Consider the following 15,826-nt stretch of genomic DNA (forward strand, 5'->3'; position numbering starts at 1 on the left):
TTACAAAGTTTGAGTAATGCTATATTTACCCATTCGGTGCAAAGTCACAGGTGCCCATCTGCTCACACGTGTTAGGAAATGATTACATCATTTTTTTGTTACCATAGCCTTATTGTTCTCTAATTTGATTGGTATACACTCTAAAAGTCCGTATACGATGAATCTATAATCCTGCCTTTGAACCAATATCATCATGCTCTTCTATATGCCGCAAGACATCGTGGTAAGCCAACGATATCTTCAATATACGCGCAGCGTAAGGTAGATTGATATATTGTAGTATGATAGATGACAACTATTTTTTTAAAAACTAATGAACAGTCAAAATCACCAATGAATTTTACTTCACATAAATGAGCACCTCCATCGTCTCACTTTTCAAGCGTTAATTATTATGAGCTTATATAAGTACTCTAAATAGATAGCTCGTGTCCTAGGCTTCTCATGCTACACACACTACATATTCATAAAAAAAATCTTAATCTTTTTAAAATTACAAATGATTCATAATACTAAATCATTGTGAGTTTTCGAGTTGCAGAAGACGAGGTTAGCTTTCCATACACTTTATGTATTGCAAACCTCGGTAAGAAATAGGAGCAGTAGGCAATTGAATAGATTGGCTGCCTTACTGTAGCAGTTGGCTGCAGTGTCCAGAGAACCCGAGAGAGGAAAATCCGAGTCTCTTTCAAAAACAAAAGGAAAGGAGAAAATCCGAGTCAGTACACCAACAAGGAAAGCTCATCTTCTGTACAAGCGGAGATACGGAGATATCCTTTCTACTTTAAGACAAAGGCCCCTGATTACTAATAAGACTTTCATAAAGGGCCAATATGAAAGAACACTTTTCTTTCCCTCTGAAACATGAAAAGTGTAAAATCTTACCTCCACAAGGGTCCCAACTGATAACTCCTCGTGCTCGTCGTGATGGCCACCGGCGGCGGCGGCGCGAGTGAGATGGCCGTCGGCGTCGGGGAGGAAAACCCGAGCGCGTCGACTATCCCCAGCCGCAGATTCTTCGTGGCGCTGCACGTGGGCGCCGGCTTCCACGCGCCGGCGAACGAGAAGGCGTACCGCCGGGCCATGAAGCGCGCCTGCCTCGCCGCCGCGGCCGTCCTTCGCGAGGTTCTATCGTTGAGCTCTAACCCTTTAACGGCCCACTCTCTCCCTCTCGTTGCTTATTGCCATGGTTTGGTATGGCGTGGCGCCTGGATTTTACCCGCTGACTGGGGGTGTCGAATACGTAGGGTTAATTTAATTGGAACACACCGACCAATTTCGTTTAGGGAGACCTGGTGCATTATGAACTGAGCCAACCGGGGCTTGCCAGTTCTCAGCTCTATGAATATTGGGATTTGTAGGTGACTCGTTTGATTACTGTAGCTTCACGTTATGCTGGACAATTGTCGTTTGCATCTGGGCATTGTGCACAGTATGATTTACGATGCGACATTCATATTATGATCATGTGGGAATGCAATCTTCAGATCCGTCCTAGTGGATGTTCAGTACTGGATTCCTAATGATGCTTACACTTTCAGGGCAGTGGCACAAGCCTTGATGCAGTTGCAGCTGCCATTCACGTTTTGGAGGTCCGTATTGTTACATCTATGATATTTACTGGCTATACTTTTGTGTTTCCTATATGTAATTGATCTTGTTAACATTTTGGAGTAAGATTATATTATGAAAATGAATGAACAATTATGTGATTTGTTACCAATTTCCAAATGTTTTTGCTTATCTCTGCATGTTGTAGTTTAGTAGCTACATTAGAGGCTTACTGGCATATTCTGTTCGCTTGTTTATTCTAAGCAAAGGTGTCTGAATCTGATTATTCTTACCTGACGATTAGGACGATCCCATCACAAATGCTGGTCGGGGTTCAAATTTGACTGAGAGTGGTCATGTGGAATGTGATGCAAGCATCATGGATGGAAGTACTGGTTCTTTTGGAGCTGTTGGAGCTATTCGAGGTACTTGTAATAATTTGGAACATTGAAGCTGATAAATAGGCATGGAATTAAAGTTAGTGCTAAATGCTAACATGTTTGTCCTGTGAACTTTGACCTCAGCTCTGACCATAATTTCCATTTCCTGTAGATCAGGTGTAAAGAATCCAATCCAGGTCGCTTTGCACTTGGCAAAGGAACAGATTGCAGGATCTTCATTGCTTGGTCGGATACCCCCCATGTAATCATGAAAACCATGGTTCCATTTTTGCCTGCTTTAAGATGTTGTATTTTCTAGAAGTTCTTTCCCATCTATTTTGTTCACTTGTGACACTCAAATAATTGTATACTGTCATGTCCTTTAGAGTAATTGAAGCTATTTTGTTCACCTGCATCTCATCTTGTAATTGAAGCTATTGCTTTTATGCATTGAAGCAATTACATACAAAGTTCCCTTAAAATTTCATCTCATGCTGTAAGCTAATCAGTGGCTGATGCACCACTGCCCCTCTTTCTCCATATTCTACGTGTGCTGATTTATTCAGCACTCATTTATGTTGATTTTTATTTGTTTGCTCCTAACTTTTCACACATATTAGCTCTATTTCTGAATCCTGAATTATACCTTGTTTTAGGTTTTTGGTTGGTGAAGGAGCATATAAATGGGCAAAATCTAAAGGAATGGACCTACTTGAATGTACATCGGAGGCTAATAGTGTGAGTCTCTTCTTGTTTTGTGTTGTCTAATCCAATCACTCATTCCTGATTGACTGGAACATTTATTGTTTTCACACAGTGGTTGGTGACTGAGAATGCAAAAGCGCAGTGGGTAAAATACACATCATTGCTTGTTAATTCCAAGAAATTATTAGAGCTTAACACTGGTTCTGGTTCAGAACATGATTCAGTACAGTTGGAAGCACCAGGTTACCTCCATGTTTACTTGCTACTGATCTTATTCGAGTTGCATTTTGGACTTTTATTAATCTGTTCAAATATCTTCTGGAACTTAACTGGACTTGAATGCTTCACTTTGTTACCTTAGCGTAATGATATTGGGTAGTTTGAAAACTTGTCCCTACACTGTACTTCTATTTTATTAGTACCAAATGCTATTCTAATAGGCATTTTATTTTATTCATTTTCTCATAATTACATTTTTGCCTCCAGCAATATTCGATAAGTTCCACCTGAAATATAAATTTGACTGGTTTGTTGTGAACCAGCCATGCAACACAGTTTTACTGCTATCCACAAGGTCTAATAAAAGATTTTATACTGCATATATAATTGTCACAATAGCCAACAGATACCATCACAACAAACCTTCTTTTATTGTGTAGCTGAAGGAGCATATGGGCAAATGCAGTCGTTGGTCTGAGTTCTATTGGACATCTGTTAATTATCCCTAATATATTCTGCTCTACTTCCATTTGGACTTATCCCTTTTGAATATGTTTATTTCAACACTCAATTTTCTAGTTATGCTACTGAGAGTCTCAGGAATGTGGCACTAATGTTACATTCTTGCACGTGTCTTGTGCAATTGTATTGATAGACGATAGTGGTTTTGGACTATATTTTCCGCCTTTATGCTCCACCTGACCTGTGTCCATTTCATTGTAGGCACTGAATCTGAGAATATTGCTGATGTAAAGAAGATGTTCACACAGTCACTCATGGAAGACAATCAAGACTGTGTAATGGATACAGTTGGTGTTATTTGTGTAGATAGCTATGGAATTGTAGCATCAGGCGCATCTAGTGGTGGTATTGCCCTGAAGGTTGGTTGGTTATCAATTTCATCAGTTACTCGCTCAAAGTTTACTTCCAATATATCACTTGAATTGGTTGTTCCTTGGTAGTACTTTTCATTTTTAATTTATTTTGTATTGTTCTGGATAAGTGAATGCAATTTCTCATTGAACTTCATGTTACTCTGCCAGTAGCATATAACTCTCATTGGCTCGCAGGAACTAAGAAAAGCACACTGATGTCTTGACAGGTAGATGGCCGGGTTGGGCTGGCAGCTATGTATGGCTCTGGGTGCTGGGCTTCTTCCAAAGGACCCTTCGGTACACCATTCATAGTTGCCTGTTGTGCCACTGGAGCTGGAGAACATTTGATTAGAGGATTTGCTGCCCGTGAATGTTGCATCTCATCATCATTGTATTCTCATTTCTTCAAGTGTTCTTTTTTTTTTCTTTTCACATCTGTTCAGTATGTCAGTAGGGCTAAACAACTAGTACACTATTTTTTTTGGCAAATATCTCCTTCAGTAATTGTAAGTCTGACCATCTATAATTGTATATTGTCAGGTCACAATCTGGTCCTGCTTCTGCTTGTACTAAAGTTCTCCGTTCTGTGGTTCAAAGCAGCAGTAAGATGTCTCATGATACAGGCGCTGGGTTGTTGCTAGTTCAGGCTGATGTTCAAAAGGTCGGTTCTTTGCAATCCCATCTACTTTGATCTTGGATAAGTAGCCCCTCCACTGTGGGTTGAACTATGTATCTTTTAGTAGCGAGGGGATTTGTCTGAACTGGAAGCCGCTGAGCTGGTTGCTGCCTACTCGTCCCCATCATTTGGTGTTGGTTATTTCGGAAGCAATATGAATAATCCAAAGGTACTTGATGCTTGTCATTACTATTTGACTATTTGTTCCATGGTTGCATGCGACAAATCTTTATATGTTTTTTTGTTGTAGATTTCGATGCTTAGAGCATCAGAAGGCGCATCTGGTATTGTCAACCACTTTGCCACTAGGATCAAGATTGATGCAGAATCATCTGAATATTGACAACGGGCCTGGTATCGTCTTTCCTGTGAAACAGCTGCAAAAGCACTTGTTTTTGGCATTCATTATGAATTATTTGAACATTTTGTGACAGCTTGTGATCCAAACAACCTTAGATTGTGGTCTGGCTTTTATGCGAATGGCTTAGTTGTCTCTTAACCTCTCCCCCGAATACAGAGGAGGCGAGAAATCACTTTATTTTATCATTGCGTGTACAATTCGCATAGTTCACGGGTCCCGTATACGGGTGGTGTCCCAATCGTATATGTCCCTGCGCGTAGCAGAGAAACAAATCATATTAGGAGCACTTGAGAGCTATTATGCTCGGTTCGATTCTTCGCCGGCGCCTTTCTCCCAGACGGCGTAGTCGTTGCCGTGGGCAGCTACCTCGAACCCTGCCGGGATGAGGTGCCCGACGTCGAACCTAGACCCGATCTTCACGATCACCTTGCCGTCAATCTCCGCCACGTAGGCATCACCGTCGTGCTCGAGGATCGTCAGCTCGCTCGTCGGCGTGATACCGTTGCGCTTCCGCACCGCCACCAGCGTTGCGATCTCGTCCTTGAAACCCCAGTCGAAGAAATGGTCGTAGAACTGTAGTAGTCAAGCAAGAGCAATGGAGCATTGAGGAGGGATCCGTCCATGTCCACATCCAACATGGCAAGTTAATACTAGACGGGAATACTCACGATGCACGGATTGCCGGGGTGCGTGAGGATGTAGGCGTAGCCCTGCATGACCTTGTCGGAGGGGAACGGCCACATGGCCTGCGTCGAGCCGGTGTCGTGGTTGTCGACGAACGTGACGGCCTTGGCCGGCCACCACCCGATGACGCCGGGCGCCTTACCCTGCGCGTCGATGAGCCGCCACAGCTCGCCCTCCACGGCGGCGTTCAGGATCCCCTTGGTGGTGAAGTCGAACACCGTGGCCGGTGACGCCGCTCCGCCCACCTTGTTCACCCAGTCCACCAGGGTCTGCCGGTGCGGGTCCTGGTCGTAGGCAGGCTGCCCGTCGTCGCCGGGCACCATGTTGTTCCATATCTCGGCGACGGCAAAGCTCGGGGCCGTGCCGTCTACGTATACCTTAGCGACCTCGGCCGAGTAGCCCCTAGCGAAGTCGAGGCGCCAGGCGTCGAAGCCGATGTCGGACTTGAGCCAGAGCAGCCACTCGGTGAGCTCGCGCTGGACGCGGTCGTTGAGGTGGTCGATGTCCGGCGCCGCGGCGAAGTCGGCGCCGGTGTCGAGGTTGCCCGTGCCGTCCGAGTACTGGGTGTCGTCGCGGCAGATCATGTGGGGCCCCCAGTCGAGGCGGCTGTCGGACGTCCCGCCCTCGTAGATGCAGTAGATGCCGCGGGAATCCTTGTAGTCGGCGCACCGGTGGTTGATGACGATGTCCGCCACCGCCTGCACGCCCTTGCCGTGGAACGCGGCGATCAGGGACTTGAGCTCCGCCGCCGTCCCGTACTTGGACGCGTCCAGGTCGTAAAGCCGACCAGGCATGTAACCTGCACACAACAATTACATGTATGTTGTATTTCATTTTTTTTTTACCATTGGTCAATGGTCATACTAGACTCGAGAAATCAATTAGACCAGCTGAAGGCACTAAGGCAGAATGGGCAAGGTTCGCAATCAGAGTAGCTGCGTGTTGTCCACTCCACGTGGACTTTGAGGATGCTCCGTTTTGCTGTAGCTATCTGACTGCCCCTTCCCTCACTCCTAGACATGTTCAGACAAGAATTGGGGAAGAAGAAGAAGAAGATGAAGGACCCGTTCAGACGGACCTTGGGTGGAGACGGAGTGCGACGGCGGCGGGAGCCAGACGTGCGTGACGCCGGCGGCAGCGATGTCGTCGACCTTCCCCATCAGGAGGTTGTACCACCCGCCGCTCTGCTTCCACGACTCCCAGTTGAACCCCTGCACCAGCTCAATTCTTTCAGGGAGTGCAAACCAACGAGAAATCTGAACGGTTCTATTCGCTACGAGATGATCTCATGAATGATCATTCAGCATCAGCCATGGCGGAATGCGAGGGTTACCTGGAACAGGACCTGGCCGGACGCCAGCCCCAGGAGGAGGACCAGGGTCGTCAGGCAGCACAAGTCCCTGCTGCCCATTGCTGCCGCTCTGCTCTCTCTGTCTCAACTCAACTGAGTGGTGATCAACAAGTAAAGTAGCTGAGTGCAGTGAGGGTACAGCAGGAACCCGATGGATATTTATAGGCAGGAGAGGATGTAATAGCTGTAGCTATCAAGGGAGTTGCTTGGAGGCAATGGATTTGTACCCGACTCCGTTACGAGTCGTTGCTTTTCTTCCCCAGGCAACTCAAGACCACACATCTGAAGAAGAAGAAGATGAACTTACGGTGGTCAAGTCAATGGGGATGGCATGGCACAAACTTCCTGGACAAAAGAGGATGTTGGAACTGAAACCAAGAAGAGCCTTTTTCTGACGGGGGAAATAAGCATGGATTACACTGCGGTATGAAGTTCCTAAATTAATTGCTGTAAGTGGAAGGAACCACATCCATTGTGGTGGCAAGAAACCAGAGATACCTTTCCAGGTAGATTTAGAATTCATCAAATCCATTATATTCCAACCGAAATATGCCTACTTGTGTAAGGATAGTGTTAGAATATAACTGAATTGGTACTACAACAAGATGTTCTTTGATTGGCAGATTCAAGGAAAGATTACTTCGCATCACACGAGAATGTAATTCTGTTAGTTGTGTAGCTTATAACTTGTAGTCGTATATATCCAGCTACACGCTGCTGCTGTTGATGGCCTTCTCGTTAGGCTGGAGATTGTACGTGACGCGATTGGGGTGAGTCTATCGAGGCAGACAATTGAGACATTGTTCATGGAGCTTGAGAACCACATGTCGCAAAGCATGCATTGCCAATTGGACGAAGCAACCTCAGCCAACGGACTGAACAAGATTGGTCAAAAAGTTTTGATGGCGTTGGATAGGAAGGCAAGCATCCATCTATCTTCAATTTGGTTGAGAGTTCGAGAAGAGCAAAGCTCTTCCTTTTCCTTGCACGGTGGCTGAAGAAATATCGAGAGCACAAGAACTCTTATGATCTTTCATGCCCTCGGTGGAAAAAATCAAGGGAAAAAAATCAATGGTTTACATCCATCACCGAGGAAATCCTTCAAGGTGCAGAATAAGAATTGAGATGAGAAGAAACAACTACTGAAGCATCTGATGCTCATGTCAAAAAAAGAAAAAAAGAAAAAGAATGCTCAATTGCTCATCGTCGTCACAGACGGAGACCAGGGGTTGGGGTCGGGACGCGCTGTCGACCTGGTAGATGAAGTAGTCGCATTCCTCCTTGAGGATGCAACTTTACAAAGATGAACAGTAGTGCAAGCCATGGGCAATCATGGGTGAAAGGGAAGCTTAAATAATAAATATTTTCTAACAGAATATAATCATGCAACCTAAAAACAACGAGAAATTGTGTACATCACGAGTTTATTAGTTATGGGTGAAAGAGAAGCTGAACATGAGGCTGCTGACAAGCCGTGTATTTCTCAAGAATGCACCTTCTCTTCTCGAGATCTAGTCGCGATCTTCTCAGTGATTCCTTGAGCGGCATGTGGTTTAGATGACTAATTACTATAATGGTCATTCTCGTCGTGTGTGGTGCCAAGTAGAAGAGCCCAAACTTGAGCCTCTAAGAAACCTTATCGTCTTGTTTATACTCTTCCTCTTCTCCTCGTAAGCTTCCTATTTGGACATCCCCATGGTGCCTTTTAACCTGTGAACATATTCTTACATTATTCTCATTTGCACTAATAATGACACTTCGCGCTCCAGCGACGTGGTTTTTAGCATGATGCCCATACCCAGCCTACATTTCTTCCTCTCAACTTTCACGAGCCTTTTCCTGCCATACACGATCATAAAGAAATTTGAAACAAAAGGGTTATACTGAAAAGATTATTCACGCATAACAAGATTGACAGACCAAAAATGCATGGTTGGAACACATGATAGCAATTTTCTACATAATGTAGAAACCGTGGTTAAAGTAACAGGATTAACACATATGAAAATACACTAGATAGATGCATGTACAATCTCGTCGAGAATTTCAAATACATATTTTCCTGTATAAGTTTGCACTTGAGAGCTGCAAATTTTTTGGGTTGAGAAAATGCAAAGTTAAGAAAAATACAGCCACTAGAAACAAAACAAATATTATGCCTTCGGTGTAGAGAGAAAGAAAGCGAAGAGACGAGGAAACAGGAATAATCGCATTCCAGTGAGAAGGAAGAGTTTTGTAAATTCGTATCTAAACTTTAATCTCCCCATATATTCACTTAGGAAAAAGAATTTGGTTGATGGGTGAGATATATAGATCTCCCTACATATATAGGCTTTGTTCTCCTTAAGTTTGCTGGCCTTTTACAATTAGCTAGGCTGGGATGTATGTATATGTGCATCCATGAACTACGTACTATACATGTTCCTGACCGGCCGGCCGGCTAAAATCAAAATAATCGATCTGCAGCTCGATCGAATCGCTGATAGATATGGGGTCAATGCAGTTCGACGAACTTGATGACATCGGTTGTACGTGTTGCTCTCCGTAGCCACACGCGCGTGAACCTAAGGCGTAGAATGTTATTCAACACCCATCTTTTATTACTAAAAAAATTATTTGACTAAATTTACCAAATTACTGAACAATGATCAGTAATAGCTCGCCGGTTACTGAACTGCTGAAAAATTGTTTAGTAATTCTACTCAGCTTAGCTATTGACGTGGAATAAACTGCTACACCTAAGGTGTAGCGTTTATTCTACACCTAGTGGTCAAATTACTGATCGAATTGACTAGAAATTACTGAACCAAATTGCCGAATAACTGAATCACGTTCAGTAAAATATTTATGTATATATGACCACTCTCGAACTGACCAGAAATTACTGAACCAAATTATAAAATATTTATATATATATATATAACCACTCTCGAACTGACCAGAAATTACTGAATCAAGATGCCGAATTACTGAATCATGGTATATGACAACCCTCGGTACCAACAGCTAGCTAGCGCGTGAACAGCAACAACAAGTTAGATAAATTAATATGTATTTATATATCCACGCTGTGTTGGATTGATCTGGAAGTCCTTTTGAGGTTGAGCTCTGACATAATAATAATATAAATAAACAGAGAAGCACGTACGTTACGACAACTCGTACGTATTGCGTCGGAAATCAAAGGAAGCGAATCTCTACTACTTAAAAAGCACGTAGTGTCCACGTCGCACCCTATAGCTCTGCCGGCAGAACGACGGGCGGGCGAGCCCCCATCCACCCCCTCCCACCCGACCCCGCCTCTCACTCCCCCAACCGACCAGGCATCACGCCGCCCGCCCGCTCGCCGACGCGCCGCCCCACCGCAACGGGGCCGGCCTCGCGGAGGAGCGGCAGGCTCAGCGACGTCTCTGGCTCCGGCGGCTTTGGCCCGCGGTGGAGGAGGCGGCGCAGCGGCCTCGGCTCCGACGATGCACTCGCCGCTGTTGAGCCGGACCCCGACGACGCCTGCTGCTTCCGCAGCCGGAGGAGATCTCGCCACCTCCGTGCCGGGATCTTGGGCTCCTTGCCACCGACCGCTGCCGCTCCCTTCGTCTCCTCTGCCCGGGGCGTCTCCGGCTGCTGCGCCGCCACCCATGTGCCCGCAACCCGGCGGCGGATCCAGGGGTCGCCGGTCCGGTGCGGCGCACTGGGTGCCCCAGGCGCTGGGCCGATAGGGAGGGGGGGAGGCGGACGGACGGGCGGTGGCGCTTGGTCGACAGAGGGAGTTGCCGAGGAGGGACTGGCGGGCGGCGGCGCACAGTAAGGAGAGGGGCGACGAGCGGCGGCGCACGGGGAGGAGGAAAAGGGGGGCGGACGGACGGCGGCAAGTAGGGAGGCGGGGAGCGGACGGGCGGCGGCGCGCAGGGAGGCGGGGAGCAGACGGGTGGCGGCGCGCAGGGAGGAGCTGAGGGATCGGCAGGCGTGGGCACGTGAGGAGGGAGGAGAGGGGTGACAAGCGGCGCGCAGGAAGAAGGGAGGAGGGGGCCGTCAGTTCAGCTCACGTATCTCCCCCCGATCACGAGCAGTTCAGCTCCTCCCCCGCCGGCTCATCGCCCGGGCCACGTCCTTCGCCGACCCCTCGCGCCTCTCTCCCCTCTCTCGCGAGCGCAGAAGCCTCTGGGATCTGCCTCTTCACATCCCGCCTGCTACCCAGCGCATCCCCGACGCACTCGTGGATCCATCGACCTCCTCGGCCCTGCCTCCACACACTCGACGGCTCCCCTGCGGGAGGAGTTCATGCCCATTTAGCATGAGAAATCCCTTTCCTACTCGACCCACATCACACTGCTGCCATCGAATCGGATCCGCGGGAGGAGTCCTGGGCCACTCACTCCACTCACCAGCCCAGAGATCTTTTCATCCCTGCCTCTCCTTCACTTTGCTGCTGCCGACGACGTCAGGAACATCTGCCGCGTCCGATTCGATCCCAACCGAGGGTCCCCCCGGCGGCTATCCATGGTAGAGGCGCCCAGCTCATCCGAAGATGCGCCCAATCCATGTGAGCACCTCTCTTCCCTGATCTTATATTACCATCGCTTGCTCTGAATTTGTTATTGCCAGAAATATTTCGCCCTGCCCCCGGGTTGTTTAACCCATGTGGTTTCGTCTCTGAACAGCTGCTCCAGAACAGAGAGTATGGGGAGAATCTCATGGGGCTGCTGCACCACATGGGGTCAAACAAGATTGTAGTGCTCTGCCATGGCTTGGGCTTCCAAGGTACACGAATATGTTGTTTGTCTTCTGAACAAATTTTGAACATAGCTAGCTAAATTGATTAACATGTTTATCTTTTTTAACGCAAGCTGAGAATTATGAAATTTAGTGCTTGTTTTCAGAACAATGGAATCATTGTTGATCTTGCGGCTGCAATAACAAAGCGTGGGATTAGTGTGTTTCGCTTTGGTTTCAATGGAAATGGTCAAGTCAATAATGAACCCTTCATTTCAGCAATTGCTTTTATTTTTTTCTAAGGAAGCCTTGAAGTGGAAATGTTGAACTAAATTAGCTAAGCTTCCTAATTGTATGTATTACCACAGTACGGCTTGAGTTTGTGATTACATTTCTCTTAGACGTGCATGATTTTCTAGAGAAATAAACATAGTAAATTAGTAAAAACAATTATTAATTTCTATCTCAACATTCTTTACTGCATCAATTTGTTTGAAGTCATATTGTCTACTACATTATATTGCAGAATCTTTATTTCTCAGAGAAATAAACATAGTACATTAGTAAAAATAATTATTATATTCTTTATTGCATCCAATTGTTTGAATTCATATTGTCTACTACATTATATTGCAGAATCTTTATTTAGTTTTGAATGATAGCAGTCCATCACCTTATTTTATATGATGCCTTTGATTATATGCTTTTCAGAGAGAGCGATGGTAAATTCCAGTATGGTATGTACAGGAAGGAGGCTGATGACCTGCATTCTGTTGTTTCATATGTTTACTGGGAGAAGTATGATGTAGCAGCACTTGTTGGTCACAACAAATATGGGTTCAATCATAGGTTGGTTTATTATAATTCTGGAATTTATTATTTATGTTATTGAGTTGCAGAGTACTTCAACCGGTACAGTTATCCTTGCTTTTTATTCCAGATTTAATTGGCTATGGTTGTGAGGTGTGTTTTATGCCATATTATTGAATGACAATGTATGGTTTTTTTGGCTCGCTTTACTGGATCCATAATTCCAAATTGTTCAGTGTTACAATTCAATGCTTTACCTTCATTTACATAGCATAATGGTGTTCAGATAGTGCAATGCTGTAGCAATTTTGACAGACATTTGTCGGCTTGCACACATTATTGACCATTCATAATCTTGAGTGATATGTAGTTTCATAATCTTGTACGCATTACTCGCTAACAATTTTGACAGAAATAGCATACTATAATTGTAGAACTGTAGATCAATTAATAGACTGATCTTTCATGTGACTTCTGCATTCTCCTGTTGCTAATCTTTTCAAGCACTACATCAGATTCACATGGCAATAGTGAACATGCATGGTAGACTATAGCTAATCCTAGAATAAACTCAACTGACTGCTTTTCATGCCTGATTTTACTCCTATTCCTATGCTAATTGGAAATTGACGAAGGCAAGTATTGGTAACCTGTTTTCCATATATGAAAAAGCTTAGAAATGTTACTTCTCTTTTTTCTTCTTCAAAGCTATGGTATAAGAAGTTGACAATTGATGAACACTAACCACTTCATCTTATAGACTGATGCAACCCAATTGCCCTGCTTACGAGGTATAGTGTCTAAAGCTTTAGTAGATAAGAAATCATTTTATCATCCAGTTACATTGTAAGATAATAAATAAATTATTAATAGATGCAGCCATGTGAGAAACCTTGAAAATTGTAAATCCTTCTCATTAGTTGTAGTTAATGTTGCAGTAGGTGAAACCAAATTCCATTTTTTTTCTCAGCAGTTGGGGTATTTCTCCTTTCAGCAAAAAAAGAATAATTATGAAGTGTAAAGAAATCTAAGATTGAAAAACAGAGGATTTTCCTTCTTTTCAGTATCATACATGACTAGATTGTTTCTTAGTTCAAAACATGCATGGCAGTTTTATTGGATATATTACTGGATGATTTGACATTTTCTGCTAATTGAAGGCAGGGATACGCAAGCTGCAGTTGATTGATACATGGCATACCAGCGAAGGAAGATTGATTCCTTCAGTACGATCATTGTGTGTGCCTTTTGATATATAAACTTGTTGTTGATCCATCAGTAAATTTTTAGATATTCCTGATTTGGTTCACCAGTAAATGAGCTTTCTATGTATCAAGTTATATTATAGGATGAAATTGAGATTTTTCCTGAAAAAACCGCAAGTTGTTCTGTGCACAAATGTTGAGGCAGTTCAAATAGTTTTACATGATTCTCTTAAAGTAGTTGGTGTTTTATTCAAATTTTATTTGCCCGTAGCAACGAACGGACTATTACCTAGTACAATCATAATTCTGGTTGGAGTCCGGTCTGGCCTTCAAGGCGTCAACAAAGTAACACTGCGGCACGCCGACGGCAAGACGGGCACGCTAGCTAGCTGAATCCGGCCAGCCCGCAACCCAACCCCAACACGCGCATATCATTCAGACATCCGGCATCGTATATCGTATACAAAATCTCGTGCGGAAGAAATGTAGTGCATGCGTGCAAGTATAAGAGACGCAGCCGTGCAACTTAGTTTCATTGAAATTCGAAATATAGTGATGACACCTAAGCTTCCGTAGTTTAAATTTGTGAAAGCTTGTAAAAAACATATTTACTGCTGCCATATAAGAACACCTTTTATTAAAAGCTATATGTAAGCAACTTGAATGTTTCCCCATCAAGATATGAGCTAATAGAGCTAGAAACAATACATATAGAAATATAAGAGAAAGAAAGCATTCGACAAGAAAATATTTTTTTCTTTAATACAGACAAGAAAATATTTGGTTTGGTGGAAACGCAAAAGCCTCATAAGAAACATACAAGTATACAAATATCATTAAACGATGCACATCCACATGTACTTTGTCGCAAAGGTTTGGATATGTTGACATCAGATTTTGTATGTAATATGAAGTATGGAGATCATCGGCTACTAGCGTGCATCTGCAGGGATCACATGCGATGAGCGGGCATGCATGCGGATGATTCACAAGTTTAACTTGTCCAAAGGATGTTAGGAGTTAATGCTTATGCCGAAGTTCAGGAGAATTATTTAAATATTAGCTTAGGTTCAATGGATGGGATAAGTAAGAGAAAAGAAAGCTCGCAGGCAGGGCAATTAAAGTAAAGAAGACTTGCAGCATGCACGTACGTCAGGTCACACGTGAAGAGTTTCATTAATAAGATACAGTTAGCACCCTAGCTGGATTATTTTATTGTTAATAATAGAAACAAGACAAATAAAGGAAGGGCAAGGCCAGCACGCGCATGTTAAAGTAATTGAAATGAAATAAGAGTAAGTTGCTGCGTGAGAAGACAAGTCCAAATTAATCACGCAAGCAGAATGGTTTCTTCACGGACAGGTCGAACAAAGAAGCTTCTTTGATGAGGGCTCTACATAAGGGAATTTAGAGTCCGTGTATCTTAATATTTCCTTTTGTTTAGGCATTAATTAAGGTAGTCAAGTCATAGTAGGTTTAGGCAAGTTTGAGTCTGCGTGAGGTTCAAAGCTAAATATAAAGGGGTAACAGTCATTGAAATTTTTATCTCTCGATCAATACATCAACTCTATTTTCTTCTTTGCTCAACTCCAAACTCTAGGAGTAGGAGTAATGTAGCTACTCGGCGTCTTCTTCGGTGAATAGGGCTGCATCGCTTTGACCTCCAGTTTGCCATCGTCTTCGTCTATCAGGTGCTCTAGGCTTTAATCACGGGCGCATCGGTGTGATTTCATCTAGTCTACCTATTTATCGATTTGACCATATCTTGTAAGACTGCATCAACTTGATCTCTTGCTAGATGTGGTAGAATTACAGTTATCTTAACCTTGAGCTTGCATCGGCTGATATTCCTTTAATATATCATCTCGCTATTTAGTTTGCTTCAATTAGCTTTCATCCTGTTGAAACAGATGATAGATTATTTAATGGCCTGTTGCATCATAATCTCGGCTAATGTTGGGATCACGTTCTATTGTGAATAGATTCATCGGCTTGTGAAGTTTAGATTAACCTCTTGTTGCGCATCATTGTAGTTTCATCTAGAAATACCGGTGGTAACGTTAGTTTTAAGCTTCATCGGCTTATAGCATAGTCATAGTGGAGCAGGAGCTCAACGGCGCTCCGTTCCCTATCGGCTTCCTATTCTAGCTAATAGTTTTTATGTTTTATTATCATCAATTGTGTGGATCTAGTTTGGATAGCCGATGAGCCGCTCAAGCTCATCAGGATGCTGGAATTGGCCTCATGACTGATTATTTATTTATCACGCTTTATTAGCGTGCCGGCTGTTATAGCCAAT

General features: G+C 44.1%; 3 protein-coding genes across 5 annotated transcripts; 2 read left to right on the forward strand and 1 right to left on the reverse strand.

The window, feature by feature from the left end:
* The first annotated feature begins 899 nt into the window (after positions 1-899).
* Positions 900-4,900, forward strand: LOC112899364 (putative threonine aspartase). Of its 3 annotated transcripts, none has more exons than XR_003230038.1 (11): positions 902-1,125; positions 1,542-1,592; positions 1,856-1,976; positions 2,109-2,193; positions 2,588-2,669; positions 2,749-2,878; positions 3,579-3,736; positions 3,958-4,121; positions 4,271-4,391; positions 4,471-4,575; positions 4,657-4,675. XR_003230038.1 is itself a non-coding variant. In XM_025967804.1 (11 exons), exons 1-11 carry the CDS (start codon positions 928-930, stop codon positions 4,747-4,749), a joined length of 1,305 nt encoding a protein of 434 aa, XP_025823589.1. In that variant the 5' UTR covers positions 905-927; the 3' UTR covers positions 4,750-4,900. The 3 variants fall into 3 exon arrangements, 1 of the variants encoding a protein (XP_025823589.1); XM_025967804.1 differs by having other exon boundaries at positions 905-1,125; positions 4,474-4,575; positions 4,657-4,900; XR_003230037.1 differs by having other exon boundaries at positions 900-1,125; positions 3,958-4,391; positions 4,657-4,677.
* On the reverse strand, positions 4,895-7,216 carry LOC112899365 (alpha-amylase type A isozyme-like). Its single transcript, XM_025967805.1, has 4 exons — positions 6,785-7,216; positions 6,530-6,662; positions 5,436-6,250; positions 4,895-5,340 (listed from the first exon to the last, which is right to left on the reverse strand). Exons 1-4 carry the CDS (start codon positions 6,860-6,862, stop codon positions 5,065-5,067), a joined length of 1,302 nt encoding a protein of 433 aa, XP_025823590.1. The 5' UTR covers positions 6,863-7,216; the 3' UTR covers positions 4,895-5,064.
* Positions 7,217-10,815: 3,599 nt separating this feature from the next.
* On the forward strand, positions 10,816-13,746 carry LOC112901474. Its single transcript, XM_025970398.1, has 4 exons — positions 10,816-11,342; positions 11,461-11,560; positions 12,224-12,361; positions 13,483-13,746. The coding sequence occupies exons 1-4, from the start codon at positions 11,300-11,302 to the stop codon at positions 13,505-13,507; spliced, it is 306 nt and encodes a 101-aa protein (XP_025826183.1). The 5' UTR covers positions 10,816-11,299; the 3' UTR covers positions 13,508-13,746.
* The last annotated feature ends 2,080 nt before the right edge of the window (positions 13,747-15,826 follow it).

The sequence above is a fragment of the Panicum hallii genome, chromosome 7, assembly GCF_002211085.1.
Source record: "Panicum hallii strain FIL2 chromosome 7, PHallii_v3.1, whole genome shotgun sequence".
Classification (NCBI taxonomy): domain Eukaryota; kingdom Viridiplantae; phylum Streptophyta; class Magnoliopsida; order Poales; family Poaceae; genus Panicum; species Panicum hallii.